This window comes from Durio zibethinus, chromosome 21 (assembly GCF_047325235.1).
Source record: "Durio zibethinus cultivar Kanyao isolate XHJ-2024 chromosome 21, ASM4732523v1, whole genome shotgun sequence".
Classification (NCBI taxonomy): Eukaryota; Viridiplantae; Streptophyta; class Magnoliopsida; order Malvales; family Malvaceae; genus Durio; species Durio zibethinus.
This window is the reverse complement of record NC_143182.1, coordinates 5,850,418-5,866,993: the sequence shown is the minus strand read 5'-3', so window position 1 is coordinate 5,866,993 and position 16,576 is coordinate 5,850,418. Positions and strand designations below refer to the sequence as shown.

General features: G+C 33.2%; 2 protein-coding genes, 2 non-coding genes and 1 pseudogene across 4 annotated transcripts; 3 read left to right on the top strand and 2 right to left on the bottom strand.

The window, feature by feature from the left end:
* Positions 1-158: 158 nt before the first annotated feature.
* On the top strand, positions 159-6,524 carry LOC111305134 (BRCT domain-containing DNA repair protein). The gene is made up of 8 exons (XM_089750524.1): positions 159-1,165; positions 1,345-1,707; positions 1,886-4,020; positions 4,114-4,383; positions 4,503-4,583; positions 4,763-4,874; positions 4,961-5,027; positions 5,586-6,524. Exons 1-8 carry the CDS (start codon positions 1,105-1,107, stop codon positions 5,668-5,670), a joined length of 3,174 nt encoding a protein of 1,057 aa, XP_089606650.1. The 5' UTR covers positions 159-1,104; the 3' UTR covers positions 5,671-6,524.
* On the top strand, positions 361-432 carry TRNAP-UGG (transfer RNA proline (anticodon UGG)). The gene has a single exon. It is a non-coding gene; the product is annotated as a tRNA-Pro (tRNA).
* TRNAP-AGG (transfer RNA proline (anticodon AGG)) lies at positions 753-824 on the bottom strand. Its single transcript has one exon. It is a non-coding gene; the product is annotated as a tRNA-Pro (tRNA).
* Positions 6,525-6,845: 321 nt separating the features above from the next.
* On the bottom strand, positions 6,846-8,492 carry LOC111305149 (U1 small nuclear ribonucleoprotein C-like). The gene is made up of 5 exons (XM_022902394.2): positions 8,337-8,492; positions 8,194-8,236; positions 8,000-8,041; positions 7,643-7,910; positions 6,846-7,312 (listed from the first exon to the last, which is right to left on the bottom strand). The coding sequence occupies exons 1-5, from the start codon at positions 8,342-8,344 to the stop codon at positions 7,050-7,052; spliced, it is 624 nt and encodes a 207-aa protein (XP_022758129.1). The 5' UTR covers positions 8,345-8,492; the 3' UTR covers positions 6,846-7,049.
* A 582-nt stretch (positions 8,493-9,074) lies between these two features.
* Positions 9,075-10,421, top strand: LOC111306420 (uncharacterized; annotated as a pseudogene).
* Positions 10,422-16,576: the final 6,155 nt, after the last annotated feature.

Here is a 16,576-nt window from a genome sequence, read left to right as displayed (position 1 = left end):
GAGTTTTTTTTCAATAGACCAAAATAAATTTAAAAACTCAGTTAAGGTAGCCGCCTTCTGGCTACTATGATATACAATCATATGAATAGAAATGATTGGTCAAGTTGCAAGGGTAATATTGTCATTGGGATTAATAAAATGTAATCTTCAGCTTCATTTGACTTCCTAAGATGACAGAATAGGTAGTGATAAAGGCAATCCACAAAAACTATCACGGCAAGTCCTCCTAATAAAAAAAAAAGGTCGGTTCAATAACACCGGGACAATTGGCAGAGAACTTGATTCTAGCATATGAAGCGCAGGCTCACTCTTACGTGTGCGTGATCAAATAAAAAAAATGGAGAGCGGTTTGTAATATCAGGGCGTTTGGTCTAGTGGTATGATTCTCGCTTTGGGTGCGAGAGGTCCCGAGTTCGATTCTCGGAACGCCCCCGTCCTTTTTTTTCATGACCTCGAGCAGTCATGGAGGTAGCATCTTTATCTTTCAACCTCGGAAAGCGAGGCCATAGATGCCACCTGTAATCAATAAGTCAAATATCAAATCATTATGCTCTTTTGCTTCTAAACAAAAAGACCAGAGAAGCCGACAAAGAAGGTAAAATACCAAAAGGAAAACTGAGGGGGCATTCCGAGAATCGAACTCGGGCCCCGTCCTTTTTTTACATGACGTCGAGTCATTATGCTCTTTTGCTTCTAAACCAAAAGACCAAAGAAGCCGCAAAAGAAGGTAAAATACCAAAAGGAAAACTGAGGGGGCATTCCGAGAATTGAACTCGGGACCTCTCGCACCCTAAGCGAGAATCATACCACTAGACCAAATGCCCGCTTGCTTTCGATTTAGATCAGTACGTTATATTTGTAGTTAAATATCTGCGACACGTTTCCCTCCAAAAGATTATTTCTGAGTCCCTTTTTTTTCGTGCCGTTTTTCCATTGCCCCTCCAAAACTCAAAATCCCACACTGCTTTCGTTGCATAAAAATCGGGTTTTACGTCACCCTTATAGTGTTCCTTTCCATTATTTAAGAAAATTTAAGTTTTCCAGCAAATGATCATTTCATCACAGGGAAAAATCCAACACTAAACAGAGGTTCTAATAAATTGAATGGCTGATTATGATCATAACGACACTGACACTTTGTTCTTTGACTCTCAGTCCCCATCCGGTAATCTTTTTTCTCTTAATACTTTTATTGTTTCTTTTTTTTTTTCTGCTTATTTAGGGGATTTTTGTTAATTACTAAGAAAAATCAAAATTTGATCAAAATAAGCACGTCACCATTGGAAAAAGATGTGTATTGATAGGAGTTGGTATAATGGTTCTCTTTTCTTGATTACAATATAGGAAGTAAAGGTGGAGAGTTGCAAAACACTGCCGTTTTTTATGATACCATGGTGCTTGATAGTTCTGTAAATGAAAATGAAACCCAGTTGGAGAATATTTGCTTTGACACTGAAGTCGCGGATAACGATGATGATGATGATCTGAGTAATAATATGGAGGATGTGAAAGTTGAACCAGTAATGTGTGAGCTTGATATGGAAATTGTGCTTGATAGTGAGGATGAAGAAATTTGTAGAGCCAAGGCTGAAAATTTCCTTGATGGTAGTAAGATCACGGATAGAAGTGAAGGGAAAGTGGCAAAGAAGAGGGAAGGGCAAAGCCCATGTTTAGATGCTGATTCAACTGACGAACAAATCGGTGCAGGTTGGTAGTACATTGGTTTCAGTTTCTTTTCTTTCTTTTTTTTTAATTTTATTCAATGTTATTTTACCCTTTTTTTAGCAAATTGAGATCAATATGATTGCTTTGTGTTATTGGTTTTGTTGAACATCACGTGTATAGGGTACTTTTTAGATAACATTTACTATGGTTTAAATTGAAGGGAAGAAAGGGTCTTCCACCAATCTTGATAGCAGTGATGGGAAAAAAGATGTGCCTCAGTTGTCAGTAGGTGATCATGAGATTGGAAGGTTGGAATATGTTAATTCTCAGGAACCGGAATGGTCATCCCAAGCTAATGCACTTTGCTTTGTGGATAACTTCTTGAGGTTTAATAATGTGGATATGTGTCAAGGAGTTGAAGAGAGAACCAGTGCAAGGAACGAATCACCTCTTGTTTCCAGTGCAAAGGGAACTCAACGTTTGGCTAAGATAATCAAGCGGGGATCTCTGGTCAAAGAAGTGGGAACTTTTAATTGGTTTGAGAGTTATCAGCAAGTAGAGACTGATTCCTTTAGCAAGAGGATGACAGCATCTTTTGAATTTGGAGGCTTTGGGCAGAGGACAGATAAAAGGCATCAAAATCTCCAGAATAAAGGGCAAAGAAGCTTAAGTAATGAGCATGAAGAGAAGAAAGAGTTTCCAGACCTCCACAGGGACGTTAGAGGTCCAAGTCATTCACATTCAAGTTTCATGGATCGGGGTTCGAAAGTGAGTATCATGATAGAACATGAATCTGAAAGGAATCTCATAAATGGATCCTTTAAGGAGTTGGATAAACCCAAGCAGAGAGAATCATCATGGGAGAAGTTTCAAACCAGTGGTACTGCAACAGACATACCAGACACATTTGATGTCGGTATAAGCACTCAAATAGCTGCAGAAGCGATGGAAGCTTTATATTATGGCTTCCCTCCTGGTTGCAAAGGTGGTGATACATTTGAAGGCCTAGAGGATAGCCTCAAAGATCTTCCTGAAGGTGAAACAAAGAGTAGAACCCATTTGGAGCAACATTCCCTTCAAAAAGTTGCTGCCTGTGAGCTAGGAGAAGTTGCAAAAGAGTCAATTCGAAGAAAGCGTTCTGCTAGAAGAAATAGTAAGAACATTTCTAATTCTTCTTGGAACTGTAATTATCAGGAATTGAATCACACAACAAAACCAAAAACATATAAGAGCAAGCAATTAGAGGTAGATGAATCTGTGAGCAGCAATAACCTAAAAAAGTGTGAGACTTATTTGAGTCCATCTATTCCAGATGAGCAAACCATGCTCAGGAAAAAATTGCCACGGGAGGAACCCGTCATTCAACAAACTAGGCACTTGGAAGGAGGAGCTTCCATGAAAAGGACTAAGGACCAACCAGATAGACCAAGGGTAATGACCAATAATGTTAAGGAGGGCAGTATACTCACATATAAGAGAAAGAGGAAAAGCCTGTTTGCTGATCCGCCTAAATTGTTGATTGGGAAGCAGAAATGCTCCAAGCTGCGTTCTCATGCCTCTGCTGAAGCTTTAGATGGCAAACTGAGTGAACCAGGGCAAAGTAGTCCACAAGAAGCTGCTATAGGCAGATTTTTGAGATTAGGTCCATGGAACTGTCCCAAAGGCAAAAGAACACATCATAAAATTCCAATCCATTCCTGTGGACAAAGTAATATGCATGCTTCATTCACTAGTGTTGGTGCAGAAGAACACAACCTGTGTTCTTTCAAAAGTCAAAATAAGCCAGAAGATGATGAAACCACTTCTAATAACTTAAACATGAAGGGTAGAGTTCTTACTTTCCTCTCTCAACTTTCTTTAGAAAATAATTCTGATGAAAGCTTATCAAAACAGAATTGTAAGGAACAAGTTACAGATATTGTTGCAAACAATGATTCAGCAGTCACTAGCATTAGAATATCTCCTTGGGACTTGGATAAAGCCAAGGCCATCCAAGCTGGCAAGCTAGATTATATGGATTCTACATTGATCATTAACAGTTTAAAGGACCATAGTTTTGGAGAATCACTAAGAAAGAGTATTGAACTGTCTGGTACCAAATGCAACACTACACTTAGTTGTGCAAAAGGTGTAAATGAGGCATCACTCAACAACAGGCCGTACGTATATCACAGAAGATCTTGCAACAAAAACCTACCAAAACCATCACTTTTGAAAGAGCTTATGGGATTAGGTGTTCCTGAGTCAATATCTAATTTTACAAGGAAAGTTTTCAGACCACGAAAAGAACCGGCCTATGTTCGAGTCTTGTTTAGCCAGCATTTAGATGATGATGTAATCAAGCAGCAGAAAAAGGTTTCTTTTCTAGAGTTTCTGTTTCTTATTCAGCAACATACTCATAGATCTACTTGTAATATTCTATGATGTGCTTACTTTTATTTTATGCAGATCTCTGCACGACTAGGTATTTCTATCACATCATGTTCTATGGACGCCACACATTTCATAGCAGACAAATTTGTGCGTACAAGGAACATGTTGGAAACCATTGCTCTTGGCAAACCAGTGGTGACACGTCTATGGCTTGATAGCTGTGGACAGGCAAATTGCTTACTTGATGAGAAAAATTACATCCTGAGGGACTCCAAAAAGGAAAGGGAAATTGGCTTTAGTATGGCTATTTCATTGGCTCGTGCAAGACAGTTTCCACTTTTAAAGGTGATTGTCTATTTATCTTATGTTATGAGATATATTTCTTCAGTTGCTACCGACTTTTACTAGATGCTTTTCACATTGCTGGAATAACTTTTATGCTGATATCTAATATCTCTCAACAGGATAAAAGAGTCTGCATCACCCAAAATGTTAAACCTAATCAAGAGATGATTACTGGCTTGGTCAAAGCAGTTGGAGGTGAGGTATGTCTATCTACCTTCATAGGTAATCTACAGCTATTGGTCATTGGTGGTGCTTGAATATGGTTGGTATAACTTTGTCTCTTTTCGTTTTACCTTTTATTTGTCTCAAGAATCGACAACAGTTTATATATCATTTACCACTACCATAAAGAAATGACTTCCTGAGAATTGCTCCTCAGGTTGTGGAGACAAGTCAGAAATTGGCAGTAAAAGATCAAAAGATTCCAGATGATCTGTTGGTTCTTTCTTGTGAAGAAGATCTAGCAATCTGTGCACCTTTACTTGATAAAGGTTGTACATTATTATTTCCTTTTGTTCTTTCAATTAAATGATCACTCAGCTTTGTGGTAAACGAACAAGTTTACTTTTAAGTGCAGGAGCAGCGGTGTATAGTTCAGAGCTTCTGCTGAACGGGATCGTCATCCAAAAATTGGAATATGAGCGGTAAATGTTATGGAACTTTTATAAAATATTATCCCTGCATTCTCGGTTGTAGGTGTGCACTTGCTGGTTGACATTGGATTTAAGAACCAGCAAGGTTTAAAATCTACAGTTTTCATAGCATACTTGATTTGTGGCATGGCTAGGGCCATCATTCTGCTATTTGCTTAGCATAGCATTTGAATTCATTGTCAAGTGAGGAAGGTCATCTAAATTTCCCCAAATGCAAGTCATATTAGCTTCTAATTTCAAGCCAGCAAGAAGGCACTTCAAAAGTGCAATGGGATAGGCTTCCCAGGAAAAAACTGACCAGCTGATAATAGTATAATCATCTTGCAATTCTCTTTTAACTCTGTAGATGGTATTAGGACCCTAGAGAAAATTATTCGGGCTAGTTACCAGAGACTTATTGATACTCCGTGAAACAATCCTTAAGAAAAGCAATTGTAGTAAAAGTTGCAGAATCCTTAGACATCGGATATTGCACTGGTTTGATATAACATTCCCAAATGAAGAAAGTTGACTGTTCTGTTTTTATAATGCTGCATTTTCCACTTACAGGCATCAGCTCTTCGCCAAATTTGCCAAAGAAAAAAGAGAGATCTCAGAGAGGAATAGACACAGCAGGATGCCAAGCAAAAACTGATCTCTCTTCTTACGGACAACTGTAACTAAAATTAGTCGGTCATATTTTGTATGAAATACTCTTCTACGGATAACAATGTCAACTTAAAGGGAGAGAAGTAGCCTTTGACTGTTATAAAACTTTTAGATTTTATACCTATTTTGCTAAGTAAGACTTCTTAATGGTTCTCGAATTACATAATTTTTCTCCGATCCCAATCTTCAACATCAAATACCTCTTACAAACGAAGGCTTTTATTGCTATTGTTTAGCTCCAAATACAGGACTTCGAAGCCCAAAGATAGCAGGAGAAAAGGGGAGAGAGAGTTTGTTTTCAAGCAGCTTTCAACATTGGATAAACCAGCGATGAAAGGCTCTTAATTAGGAGCTCAACTCCAGAATAGAATGCACATATTCTGGAATCCTACACTCACCGCCTTCTCACAGCACCTTTGTCTTGAAAAGGCTCTCATCCAAGCCGAAAGAGTATGACATGAATAACAAATCCCATGAGAATGATAACCATACGTACTTGCAACGTGGTGCAGCAATTACAGCTCCTCAAAAGAGTCCCTAGGCATGTTCATTATATGGTCATTATGATTTGTGATGCCCGGAAGAAGAAACTAAAACTGGAGAAGCTCCCATTACAACAAATAAAACGAGGCTACATAAATAACAAATCATCAAGAGACAGCTATTAATATTTCATTCCCTCACATTCATCAAGGCTCCAGATCTAAAAGCAACTTTCAACAGCATTACAAGCAAAATCTCACCAAAATTGTAGTGAATATAAGATAGTAATGGCAGTACAAAACTATCCTCCATTCAGCACCAAACAACTTGATGCAATTTACACAGTGAAAACCCAATAGAAAAGCTTAATGAAATATCATCACTTCACTCAAAGGAATGCCAGTGTGCTTTGATTGCCCGTAAAAAGAGTATGATCATGGTAAAAGTTATCAAGAAGATATAGAATCTCATTTATTAGGTCTAGTTTCAACATTATAAAGTAGGATGCCTCGTTATAAGAATAAAATGCAATCATAAAAGAACAACAAAATCAATCATGATACTGCTGGCTTAAGTTTGAATTTCTGCATTGGCCCAAAACATTTTGAAACCAGATATTCCTTTGCAAAGTTTATATACGCTTCCCAGCAGACAAATTTGCCAAAAAAAAAAACAATGTCAAAGCAAAATGAGCCAACTTCTATGTGATTTATCAAGTTATCAAATTTTCCATATGCTTCAAGTCTAATACACAAACTACCCTTCTAAAAAATATTACCATACACCGTTAATCATCTGAAAGCTTCTTGTTCAATAGCATACATGGGCTTACTTAAGCTTTTACTTCAGATATGGAAGCAAAGCATGCTGAGTTTAACCAGATTAATGATTAGCTTCAGACGGTTGTGCATTGGCATTAAAATTGTCAAACCCTCCACTTGTTGAGACAGCAATATTGGTTGGATATGGTGCAGGCGTAGCCATGGTGGGCGCTCCATTAGAAGAAGTGGGTGTTGTTGTACTTCCAGGAACTGTTGTTGGGGGAGCCAATGTAGGAGGCCGTGGAAGCCGATTTATTTGACCAGGCAAGGAAGGAGCACCAGGTGGTGCCAACATTGGTGGCATGCCCGGAACATTAACATAACCTGCCATTGTCACCCAAAAAGAAAAAAAATTCAATTCCATCCTATGTGTGCAAGTTAGATCCAGAATGGAAAAGCCAACGCCTTGATTGAAATGATGCCAGTATAAATGAAATGAGATAAAAGTATCCAACATATAAATCGACAGCTTTATGAAAACAAAACAAATACACAAACGAAAATCCTTTGAGTTCACTCAAAACAAATACACAAAAGAAAATCCTTTGAGTTCACTATCACCGCATAAATTTGTAATCTAATACATTAATTAACCAAATACCCAATTTTCATATTACCAACAACAAGAATAATGCAGATACAATCAAATCTTACCTGGAGCACCTGGTGGTCTAGGCAGAACAGGGGGCCTAATCCCTGGGACCATAGGTTGATTAACAGGCATCGGTGCACCCCCCGGAATCGGCATAACAGGTGTTGGAAGAACAGGAAGTCGAGGTCTCTGAGCCATTAGATGCTGATTGAAAGCAGCTCCAACCTGCTGGAAAGCTGCAGCTTGGCCAAGATGTTCCTTGATCCTTTGGTCAATTAAGCTTTGGGTCTGTTGCTCCTCAAATTGCTGATAGTAAGTTCTAACATTTGCCTAAATTTACACACAGAATCAGCCAAAATAGTATAACTCACAAGATAAATAAATCACTTTAATGCAAAGAGAAAATTCTCTATAACCACCTTGTGTTTATAACCTGCATTGTGTTGTTTTCTCACTGATGGCTGAAATTTAAACCCCAAAAAAAATTGTCAGCAATTTTTCTAAAAGCGACAACCCAAACTAATAAAGTTACTTAATTTTAGAAAAATTCAATCAAAAATCTGTTTAGAGAATAAATATGAAAAAGAAAAAGAATAAAAAAAAAAAAACTCACAGAATCGTGGGTCAAATAAGTGTCGCAGTAATCACAGTAATACCTACAAAATTGAATCCAAATGCATAAAATGTTAATAAAAGATTTTCGTAGTGATGATGTTAATTTCTTTTGAGATTGAATAAATGAGTCAAGATCCGTACCGAGGCATGAGTGTGAAAATACTCAGAATCGAAGCTTGTTGCAGATCGTGAAACCCTAGAGAGCGCGAACCGGACCGCCGTTAGAGCGAAAACCCTAGAGAACGAAAAAGAAAGAGAAAAAAGGATTTGACTGCGTTCTAGAACATTTGATAGGTGCACGGAGTTATATACGAATTATAATGTAGTGTTTCCGGGAACCGTGATCAAATATTTGACGGTCATGATTGGCTAGTTGGTCTTCACATCGGACCGCTAATAAATTAGGAAAACTTATTTTGATATTGCCAAGGTCATGCAAATTTTAAAATCAAAACTAGAAAGATTTAAATTAAAATATTAAAATATCTTAAATTATTTTTAATAAAAAATTTTTATTTCAAATGAAAAAATTATTTATGTCAAAAGATTTTTAAAGTATAAATAAAAATTTTAAATTTTTATTTAAATATAAATTAAAAAATAAAATTTATTTAATTATAAATAAAAAATTAAAGACTTATTTAAAGATGTTAAAATTTTAAATTTTTTTCTAAATAAAATTATAATTATTGTTTTTTTATTATTTTAGCGAAATATTTATATATAAAAAAAATCGTTTATACTGACTACTGACCGTTAAGACACAAACTGCATACGTATAATAAATCAATTCCCTCTTCCAACGGAAAAACCAGTCAGAGCGCACATTTTTCCTGAAAACCAAACGGTCGGAAGAAAGTGGGAAAACATAAACAAAAGATGGATGGCAATTCGGCTTCTCCAAAATCCTCGCTTTCAGGTCAGTTTCGCGTCCCCTTAATTCTTCTTCTCTTCTGTTTGGTTACCAGGAAAACAGAAAGAAAGTTAAGGAAAATGCCAATGAGAAGTACCAGAAAGTTCATTCGTTTTCGGTTGAGTTTTAAACATTTGATTTTCCGTAGCAAGGACCGTTAAAGTTAACAAGAGGCAGAGTTGGGCAACATCGCCGTCAGGTGCCCTTTATCACTTCGGTAAGAGTGGAATCTTTGTTGAGGTTGCCACCGGCCGTTCACATCCTCTAGGTTCACTTTTTTACCTTTTTCCCCACCGTTTTTTCCTTTTTTTTTTAACTTGATTCAACCATTTTTTGAATGCTATTTGCGGGATTGAGGATAGTGCAGTCTGTTAGAATTTTTTTTTCATTTTAACGACTGTAAAAAAAAAATTGTCTTTTTTTATACTTGTTGGGGATGATCGATGAACAAGAAGACAGAACTTGAAGTGAAGGGTTTTTTTTAAGTACATGTTTCAAACATGAAGTACAGATGACCTAATTGGCCTTGAAAAATGTCATACTTTTAAGAGGAATTAATTTTGAATTGCTTCAAATTAAAATACAAACTCACAAGAATATACCCAAAAAAAACATATGGAAAGACACTTTTTGAAGTTGGATCTTGGCATTGTTGATTGAATCTATAGCTAATTCATTTATCTGTGCGCGTAGAGTAGGTGCGCTTAAAGTTCGGCTGCAAATGCAGCTTTTTTTTTCAGAGGGGTCCTTTGATTGGAATGGTATTTGACCAACACTTTCAGTTTACTTTCCTGATGATGATTATCTAATTTCAATATATATACAGGTGTAAACAGGGACCATTATTTGTTCAAGTAGTGGAAAATGAAGCACCAAAGTCTCTATATTTAGGATTGACGCCTGCATTGACCTGATCTCTTCCATATGGAGGTCTTCGCTTAGGCTTGCATGAACCATCAAAATATGCCTGTGATTGGGCCTTTGGTTCCTGCAACATTTTAGATAAGATTGCATCAGGAGCAGTTGCTGGCGCCATTTCAACTGCCCTGAGCAACCTGTGGAAGTTCTGAAGGGAATGTTACTGCATTACTTATTCTAATCCTTTAAGCTCATTGTGGATCTAAGAAATACTTTTCTGCCATCTGGTGCAGCTACAGATGAACTCAGATTTGAGACAAAGCGGGCTAATTTCAGAAATGCACAGAATTGTTTTCAAAGAGGGAATAGGTGCTCTTTAGAAGGGTGCTGACCCTGCTACAGCTAGAGCTGCCTTGACTGCGTCACAGCTTGCAACATATGATGAATCCAAGTAGGTCATTTTCTTAGTAGGATGTTTTCAGTTTGAATATCCACGAAGTAATTTCCAAAATTTTTGGATGATTTATTTAGTGTTTGATTTATCATCTAGCTAGTGTGTCTGTCGTTCATTTTCTTTTCACTTTGCCTTTCTTTTCCACTTCTAAAGTTTTCTAAAATTCTATCAATGCAGATATTGCCTTTCTTTTGACACTCTTGAAGCTCAAGTACAATTGCTGGCTTGGCGAGCAGTGAGCACTCTGATTACAGCACCCATTGACACGGTTAAACCCCATCCTATGTTACAACGAGTAAGTGTTGGCAGCTATAAAAATGGACTTCATTGGGCATATCAGGTAAAGAATTGTTTCATTTTTATGTACTCCCTTCTTCATTGTTGCTATAAGTTGCTCCTTTTGTCACATCAATTTTTTTTTCTTTTTGTGCATTTAAGTGTCTTTTACTTTGTTTCAACCATAAGAACTGAGGTTGGACGGAGTGGCATTGCTGAGAGCTTCTATCAAACATAAAAGAGAATTGCTAAGAATCAGCATCTCGATTTCTTGGGTCCTTACTTTTTGGGAGGTGATGGAGGTTAGAGATTATAACTTTAACCTCATTTTATATATTGATTGATTTGGCCACTAGAGGTTTGACATAATTTATTTCCCAGTCATGCTATGTCTTACATCTTTGTTTTATTTAAAACTTATAACATGTGCGGGACCTTTCAACTCTGAATACATAACTAGACTGATGTATTTTCCAATGTATTTGGTTTCAGGTTCTGCGTACAGAAGGTCTCAGAGGACTTTATAAAGGGCAAGATTGTACATAAGTTTTCATTCTTTCTTACTTTTTTTTTCCTTTTTGATGCATTAATTTTAAATGCGGACAATGGACACACATGTAGCATCCAGAATTCCAGATAGTATTGGCCTGAAGCTGTAGGGTTAGTTGCAAGGCATTTATTGTTAAGTTTTAATCTCATATTCTGATTTCCAATTTTAACTCAAAGGTTCTTATTGCTAGGATTTTATTTGAGGGGATGCAAAAAGAAAATTAATGGACTGGTGAGCTCAGAAAAACTGTAAAGATTGTTACTTCATCTTTTTCGCCCATTGGTGTAACATACCGATTTCTGGATGTTGGTTTTTAAATTTTCATCAGGGGCTTCGTCAATTTGCAAGCTTGTGGGATTGAATGCAATCTAGTGGTGGGATAGTTCATTTGTTGTTACAACATTAGCTGTCTACAGAGATATGGAAATGCCACACAGCTGCCCTCATTGCCAGCAAGGCCCAGTTTGAAGGAAACAATTATATTAAATAAATTTTGTATTCATTCTTTTGGTGATTCAGGTCACCACTCAATTATGTAGGGAACAAAAATTTTAGTTGTATACCCATTAAAATTGGCCATACTTTATCATTCATAAGATGGTCCATATATTTGATGGAGTAGTTTACTCTTTATTTTCCCATAATTTTTGTTGTGGGGTTTGGCTGTAGTATAATCATGAAGCCAAATTTGGTGTTCTTGTCAACTATTATCTAACATGTTGCACTATTTTTTATATTTTCTAATAAAAGGGTTTACTTGTAGTTGTTGTAATTGATGAAAGATTGTTGATCTTGTCTGCATTTTTCCCATGTTGATGTTTTTAGACTTGTCTTTTTGGTTTCTCAACAGTTAAGGTCTTTTACAAGGAAGAATTCATAATAATTTATGATTTTGTCATCATTTCAAAGTGAATTGCAGGGCTGAACTCCGCTGGCAGGTCCTGTAAGGTACAAGCAAGAAACCAGATTTGTTGGGGCATACTTTGACTGGTTCTCCCTTGTATAAAAAAGTTTATTAGGTACAACTAACTCATTTGACTTTGAGAAATAGTTTCTTTTCCTTGAGGTTCCTCTTTTCGGTGCATTTTATATATAATTATTTAATTATAATAAAAATTTATATTAAAATTTATCATTTATAAATACAAATTTCATATAAAATTTTAATAAACCTTACATAATTTCAAATTATAATTAATTAATTATAAATGATGTACTTCGGTCTCCTCCACCAACCTTATGAAATATTATGATTGCTTCCAATCTTAATGTCACAGATTTTCTTTATCATACCATCTATATTTCTTGTTTGTCAAACTAGTTCCTCACTTTTCACATCCACCCTATGATTATTTCTCAATTTGCTGCTGCCACTTGCAAAATCCTTAATGCTACCATGCCCAGGCTAGGCCCACTGCTTCATCAGCAAACCATCTTTTCTTTCTCCTTTTCAAATTTTCAAACATATTAATAATTAATTAACCCAATAAATTGGTTTACCATTGGTTGTTTTCTCCTCTAAAATTTACAAATATGGTAGGTTTCATTTTTTTTATTATTATTAATTTAGTATTGTAGTTGTGAACAATTGGGATGAGTTAGGACGTCTTCTGCTCTAACTTTTTAAAGTTGTTTTAAAAATTGCCCATATTTTTCTGTAGGAATATAAATGATAGAATATGAGGGAGGTAGAACATTTTTTATCTCATTTTTATTTTTTATATTTTTTATATTTAATTGATATTTTAAATTTATTTTTATTTTCATTTTTATAGGTATTTAATAAGTCAGTATCCTAATTTAAAAAAAATATAAATTTTATTTTTTATTTTTATCTTAAACATTTATGTAACTTTTTATAAATATATTTTTTTAATTAAAAATATATTAATTTTAATTTATATAAAATAAATTTTATATTATTAAATAAAAAATTAATTTATTAAATATATAAAAAATATAAATACGTATTATATTATTCATTTTTTTTATATTTGATAAAAAATTTTAAAATCATATTTATTTTTATCTCATTTTCATTCTCAAAATATAATATACATTTTTATCCTCGTTAAAATAAAAAATTAAACTGATTTTTAATAAAATTGACGCCCTTAATTTCCAACCAATGCTATGACAATCCCGTAGCAGCTATTGGTGGAAATTAATTCCCCTAAGAAGGCAATCCAGTAGCGGCATTGGCTAAAATTAAGTCGAACTCGATTTCGACCATGAAATAGAACTTCAAAGTCACATCAGTCTACTTTTGGCATTTTGACTGGGAACTAGTCCAACATAGTGAGCGAGGACGGAGTCTACTACATGGTTTTCAATTTTTTTTTTTTTTAACACAAAGTCCTCGCAAATAAATGAATTACTACTATATTTACACCATCATTTTGACTGTAGATTTAACCTATTAAATTCATCGAGAGAAATTCAATTATTAAACAAAAATATTTTTTAAACTAAGATTCGATTTATATGAAGATAATTTCCTGAAAATAAAATTTTAAATGAATTAAATTGAGGTGAAACAAATATTTTTTTAAATGTTCAAAAAATAAAAATAGAATATGAAAATATTTATGATATCAAATTAAACCTACAAAGGGCAAAATTCTAATAAGTTCTAAAATCTTAAAGTTAAAATTCAACATATTCTTTTAAATGGATCTTATTTTTTGTTTAAATTAAATTTTTTAATTTTATATTTCTACCTAACTTTTTCCAAATATCAGACTGAGTAATGACCCTAAGGATTGAATTTCAAGGTATATTTGCAGCCTAGTTAGAGGTGCAGCACTCAAAGATGACCGTGGGTTGATTATGAAATGACAAAAATCATTACTCATTACTTCACCAATGATTTTGGACCTTTCGCTTTTTGGCGTCTAAATCTACTAGCACAAACAAAGTATCAAAAAACCGTCTTGGAATTTTTCACCGTTTGACCTTTTTTACAGTTTTACTAGTGGTAAAAATATTATCCCGTCGAGGAAGTAAGTTGCAATCGGAAAGCAGAAGAGCAGTCTTTTGTAACCTTTGGAAGCGAGAGGGAGGGGGTTAGCGTTGGCGGGACAGTCTGGCGTTCTTATCTTTTGCACCTCGGTTTTCACGTTAAACTACCGTTGTACCCCTCCCCTTGCTTTTACTTTCTTACCCTTCTGTTCTAGATCCTCTCCACAAAACTTATAACGGTATCCGTACACCTTTTCTGCTGAAAATTACCCTGACACACACACACACCCCCCCCCCCCATTTGGTTTGGTCAACCCCTTTCCAATTTCCCTCTTATTTAGTTCTTCCTTCTATTTTTACTATGAAATCCGGGTTGTATTAATAAAACAGACACTCAAAGTCAGAGTCTCCAAAGGATTGATCTAAAAAGGAAAATTTTGAAAAGCTGATGCATTTCTTTTTTTGTATAAAGTACTAGGAACCAAACATTTTTGCAGCTTTCTTTGGCATATTATATTATTTTATTTTGTTATCTAGATTTTGATATCATTTTTAATATTATTAGATAATGTAATTTTTTAAATTATTTTATTATTTGTGATTTGAAAATTTTTTATAATTAACGATCATTCATTTTTAAATTTTGAAAATTATTGTGTTTAATGTTATTAAAAATTAAATTTTTTATTTAAAAATATTAAAATAATCTTACATATTGTAAATTATGTTAGAATTATTTATAGATAATAATTTATAAAATATCAGTAATATTTTATTTATTTTATAATAAAACTTTTTAAATTATTAAATAAATATTATGTTTATTGATAGCTAAATCGATTTTTATAATATAAATTATATAAAAATAATTAATTACAAAATTAAAACTAAATTTATTAAAAACATAACAAAAATATTTATATTACAAATAATCTGGTGGAGACCAAACGGACATGGCTTTTCAAGGACAGACATTTAAATGGAAGGGAGGGAAAATATATATATATATGATTTGTATGGCAATGGGCTTGAGTTGTCTCTCTCATTTGGCGGAGCGCACCGATATTAATTTTCTTGCTCGAAGAAATTTCACATACTTTCATTCCTTTCTATTCTTGTATATTGAGTTTAATTAGACTTGGAAAAAAAACTATAAATATTACAATGAAATTTTTATTGTTGCACGTTAAGATAGATTACTTGTATGATTTACAAAGTAAAAAATGACTTTGAAATGGTTTTTGATACGTAGTGATTATTTCAAAAATGATTATAATATAAAATCTATATTTATGATAATTAAATTATTATGTTTTATAAGTGTTTGATGATTTTATATAATGATAAATTTCGATTATCAAAAATTAGCAAACCATTATCTTTAATTTGAGGATAATCTAATAATATTCATCGAAAAAGATGAAAAATTTTTATCATCAAAATAAATAATAGTTAATATTACCATTTAATATGTTAATTAAAACTTACTTACTCTCAAATTTATAATTATTTTATATTATAAAATTTTAAATTAATATTTATTGTACGTAACAAGTTAAAATAATTTATGTGTTTTTTAACTTTTTCAATGTTTATATATAATATATATATTTTTTTTGTTTTTCTTTTGTTATGGTTTTAATATATTAGTTTTATTTTCTAATTAAAATATTTTGTATATAATTTATATTATAAAAATTAATTTACCTATCAATAAATATATTTATTAATTTAATAATTTAATTCTATTTTATTATGAAGTAAATAAAATATTACTAATATTTTACAAATTATTATCTTTAAATAATATTAAAATCATTAACTCATATAATTATTACAATATAAATTGTTATTTTGATACTTTCAAATAAAATAATTTTTTTTTTAATAATACTAAATATAGTGATTTTAATTTTTAAAATTTAATGATTGTTAATCAAATAAAGTGATTTCAAATCATAAGTGATAAAAATAAATTAATAATAAAATTATTTCGATAATTAAATTATTATAATCATTTTAAAAATATTATATGAAAGTAAAGTGAGTACGAAGTGACAATATATAATCAATTTCCAAATCCTATATAAATCAGTTGACTTTTTATATACAAAAAAAATTAATTAATGGGAAGCTATCAAATTTCAAGACTAGCGCATATCACGGTGAGGACTTAAATTGGATATATAAATCATCCATTCGGAAGAAATATTGAAAGTGAAAAATCGAATTTAAATTTTATAAGTAAAATATTTAATCTTTATCATCTTAACTTGACATAAAAACTAGTCGATTGTAGCACGTCTTATATACTATTTTTACATATTTATACTATATAAGGAAAATTTATTGTATAATTTTCACCTTGT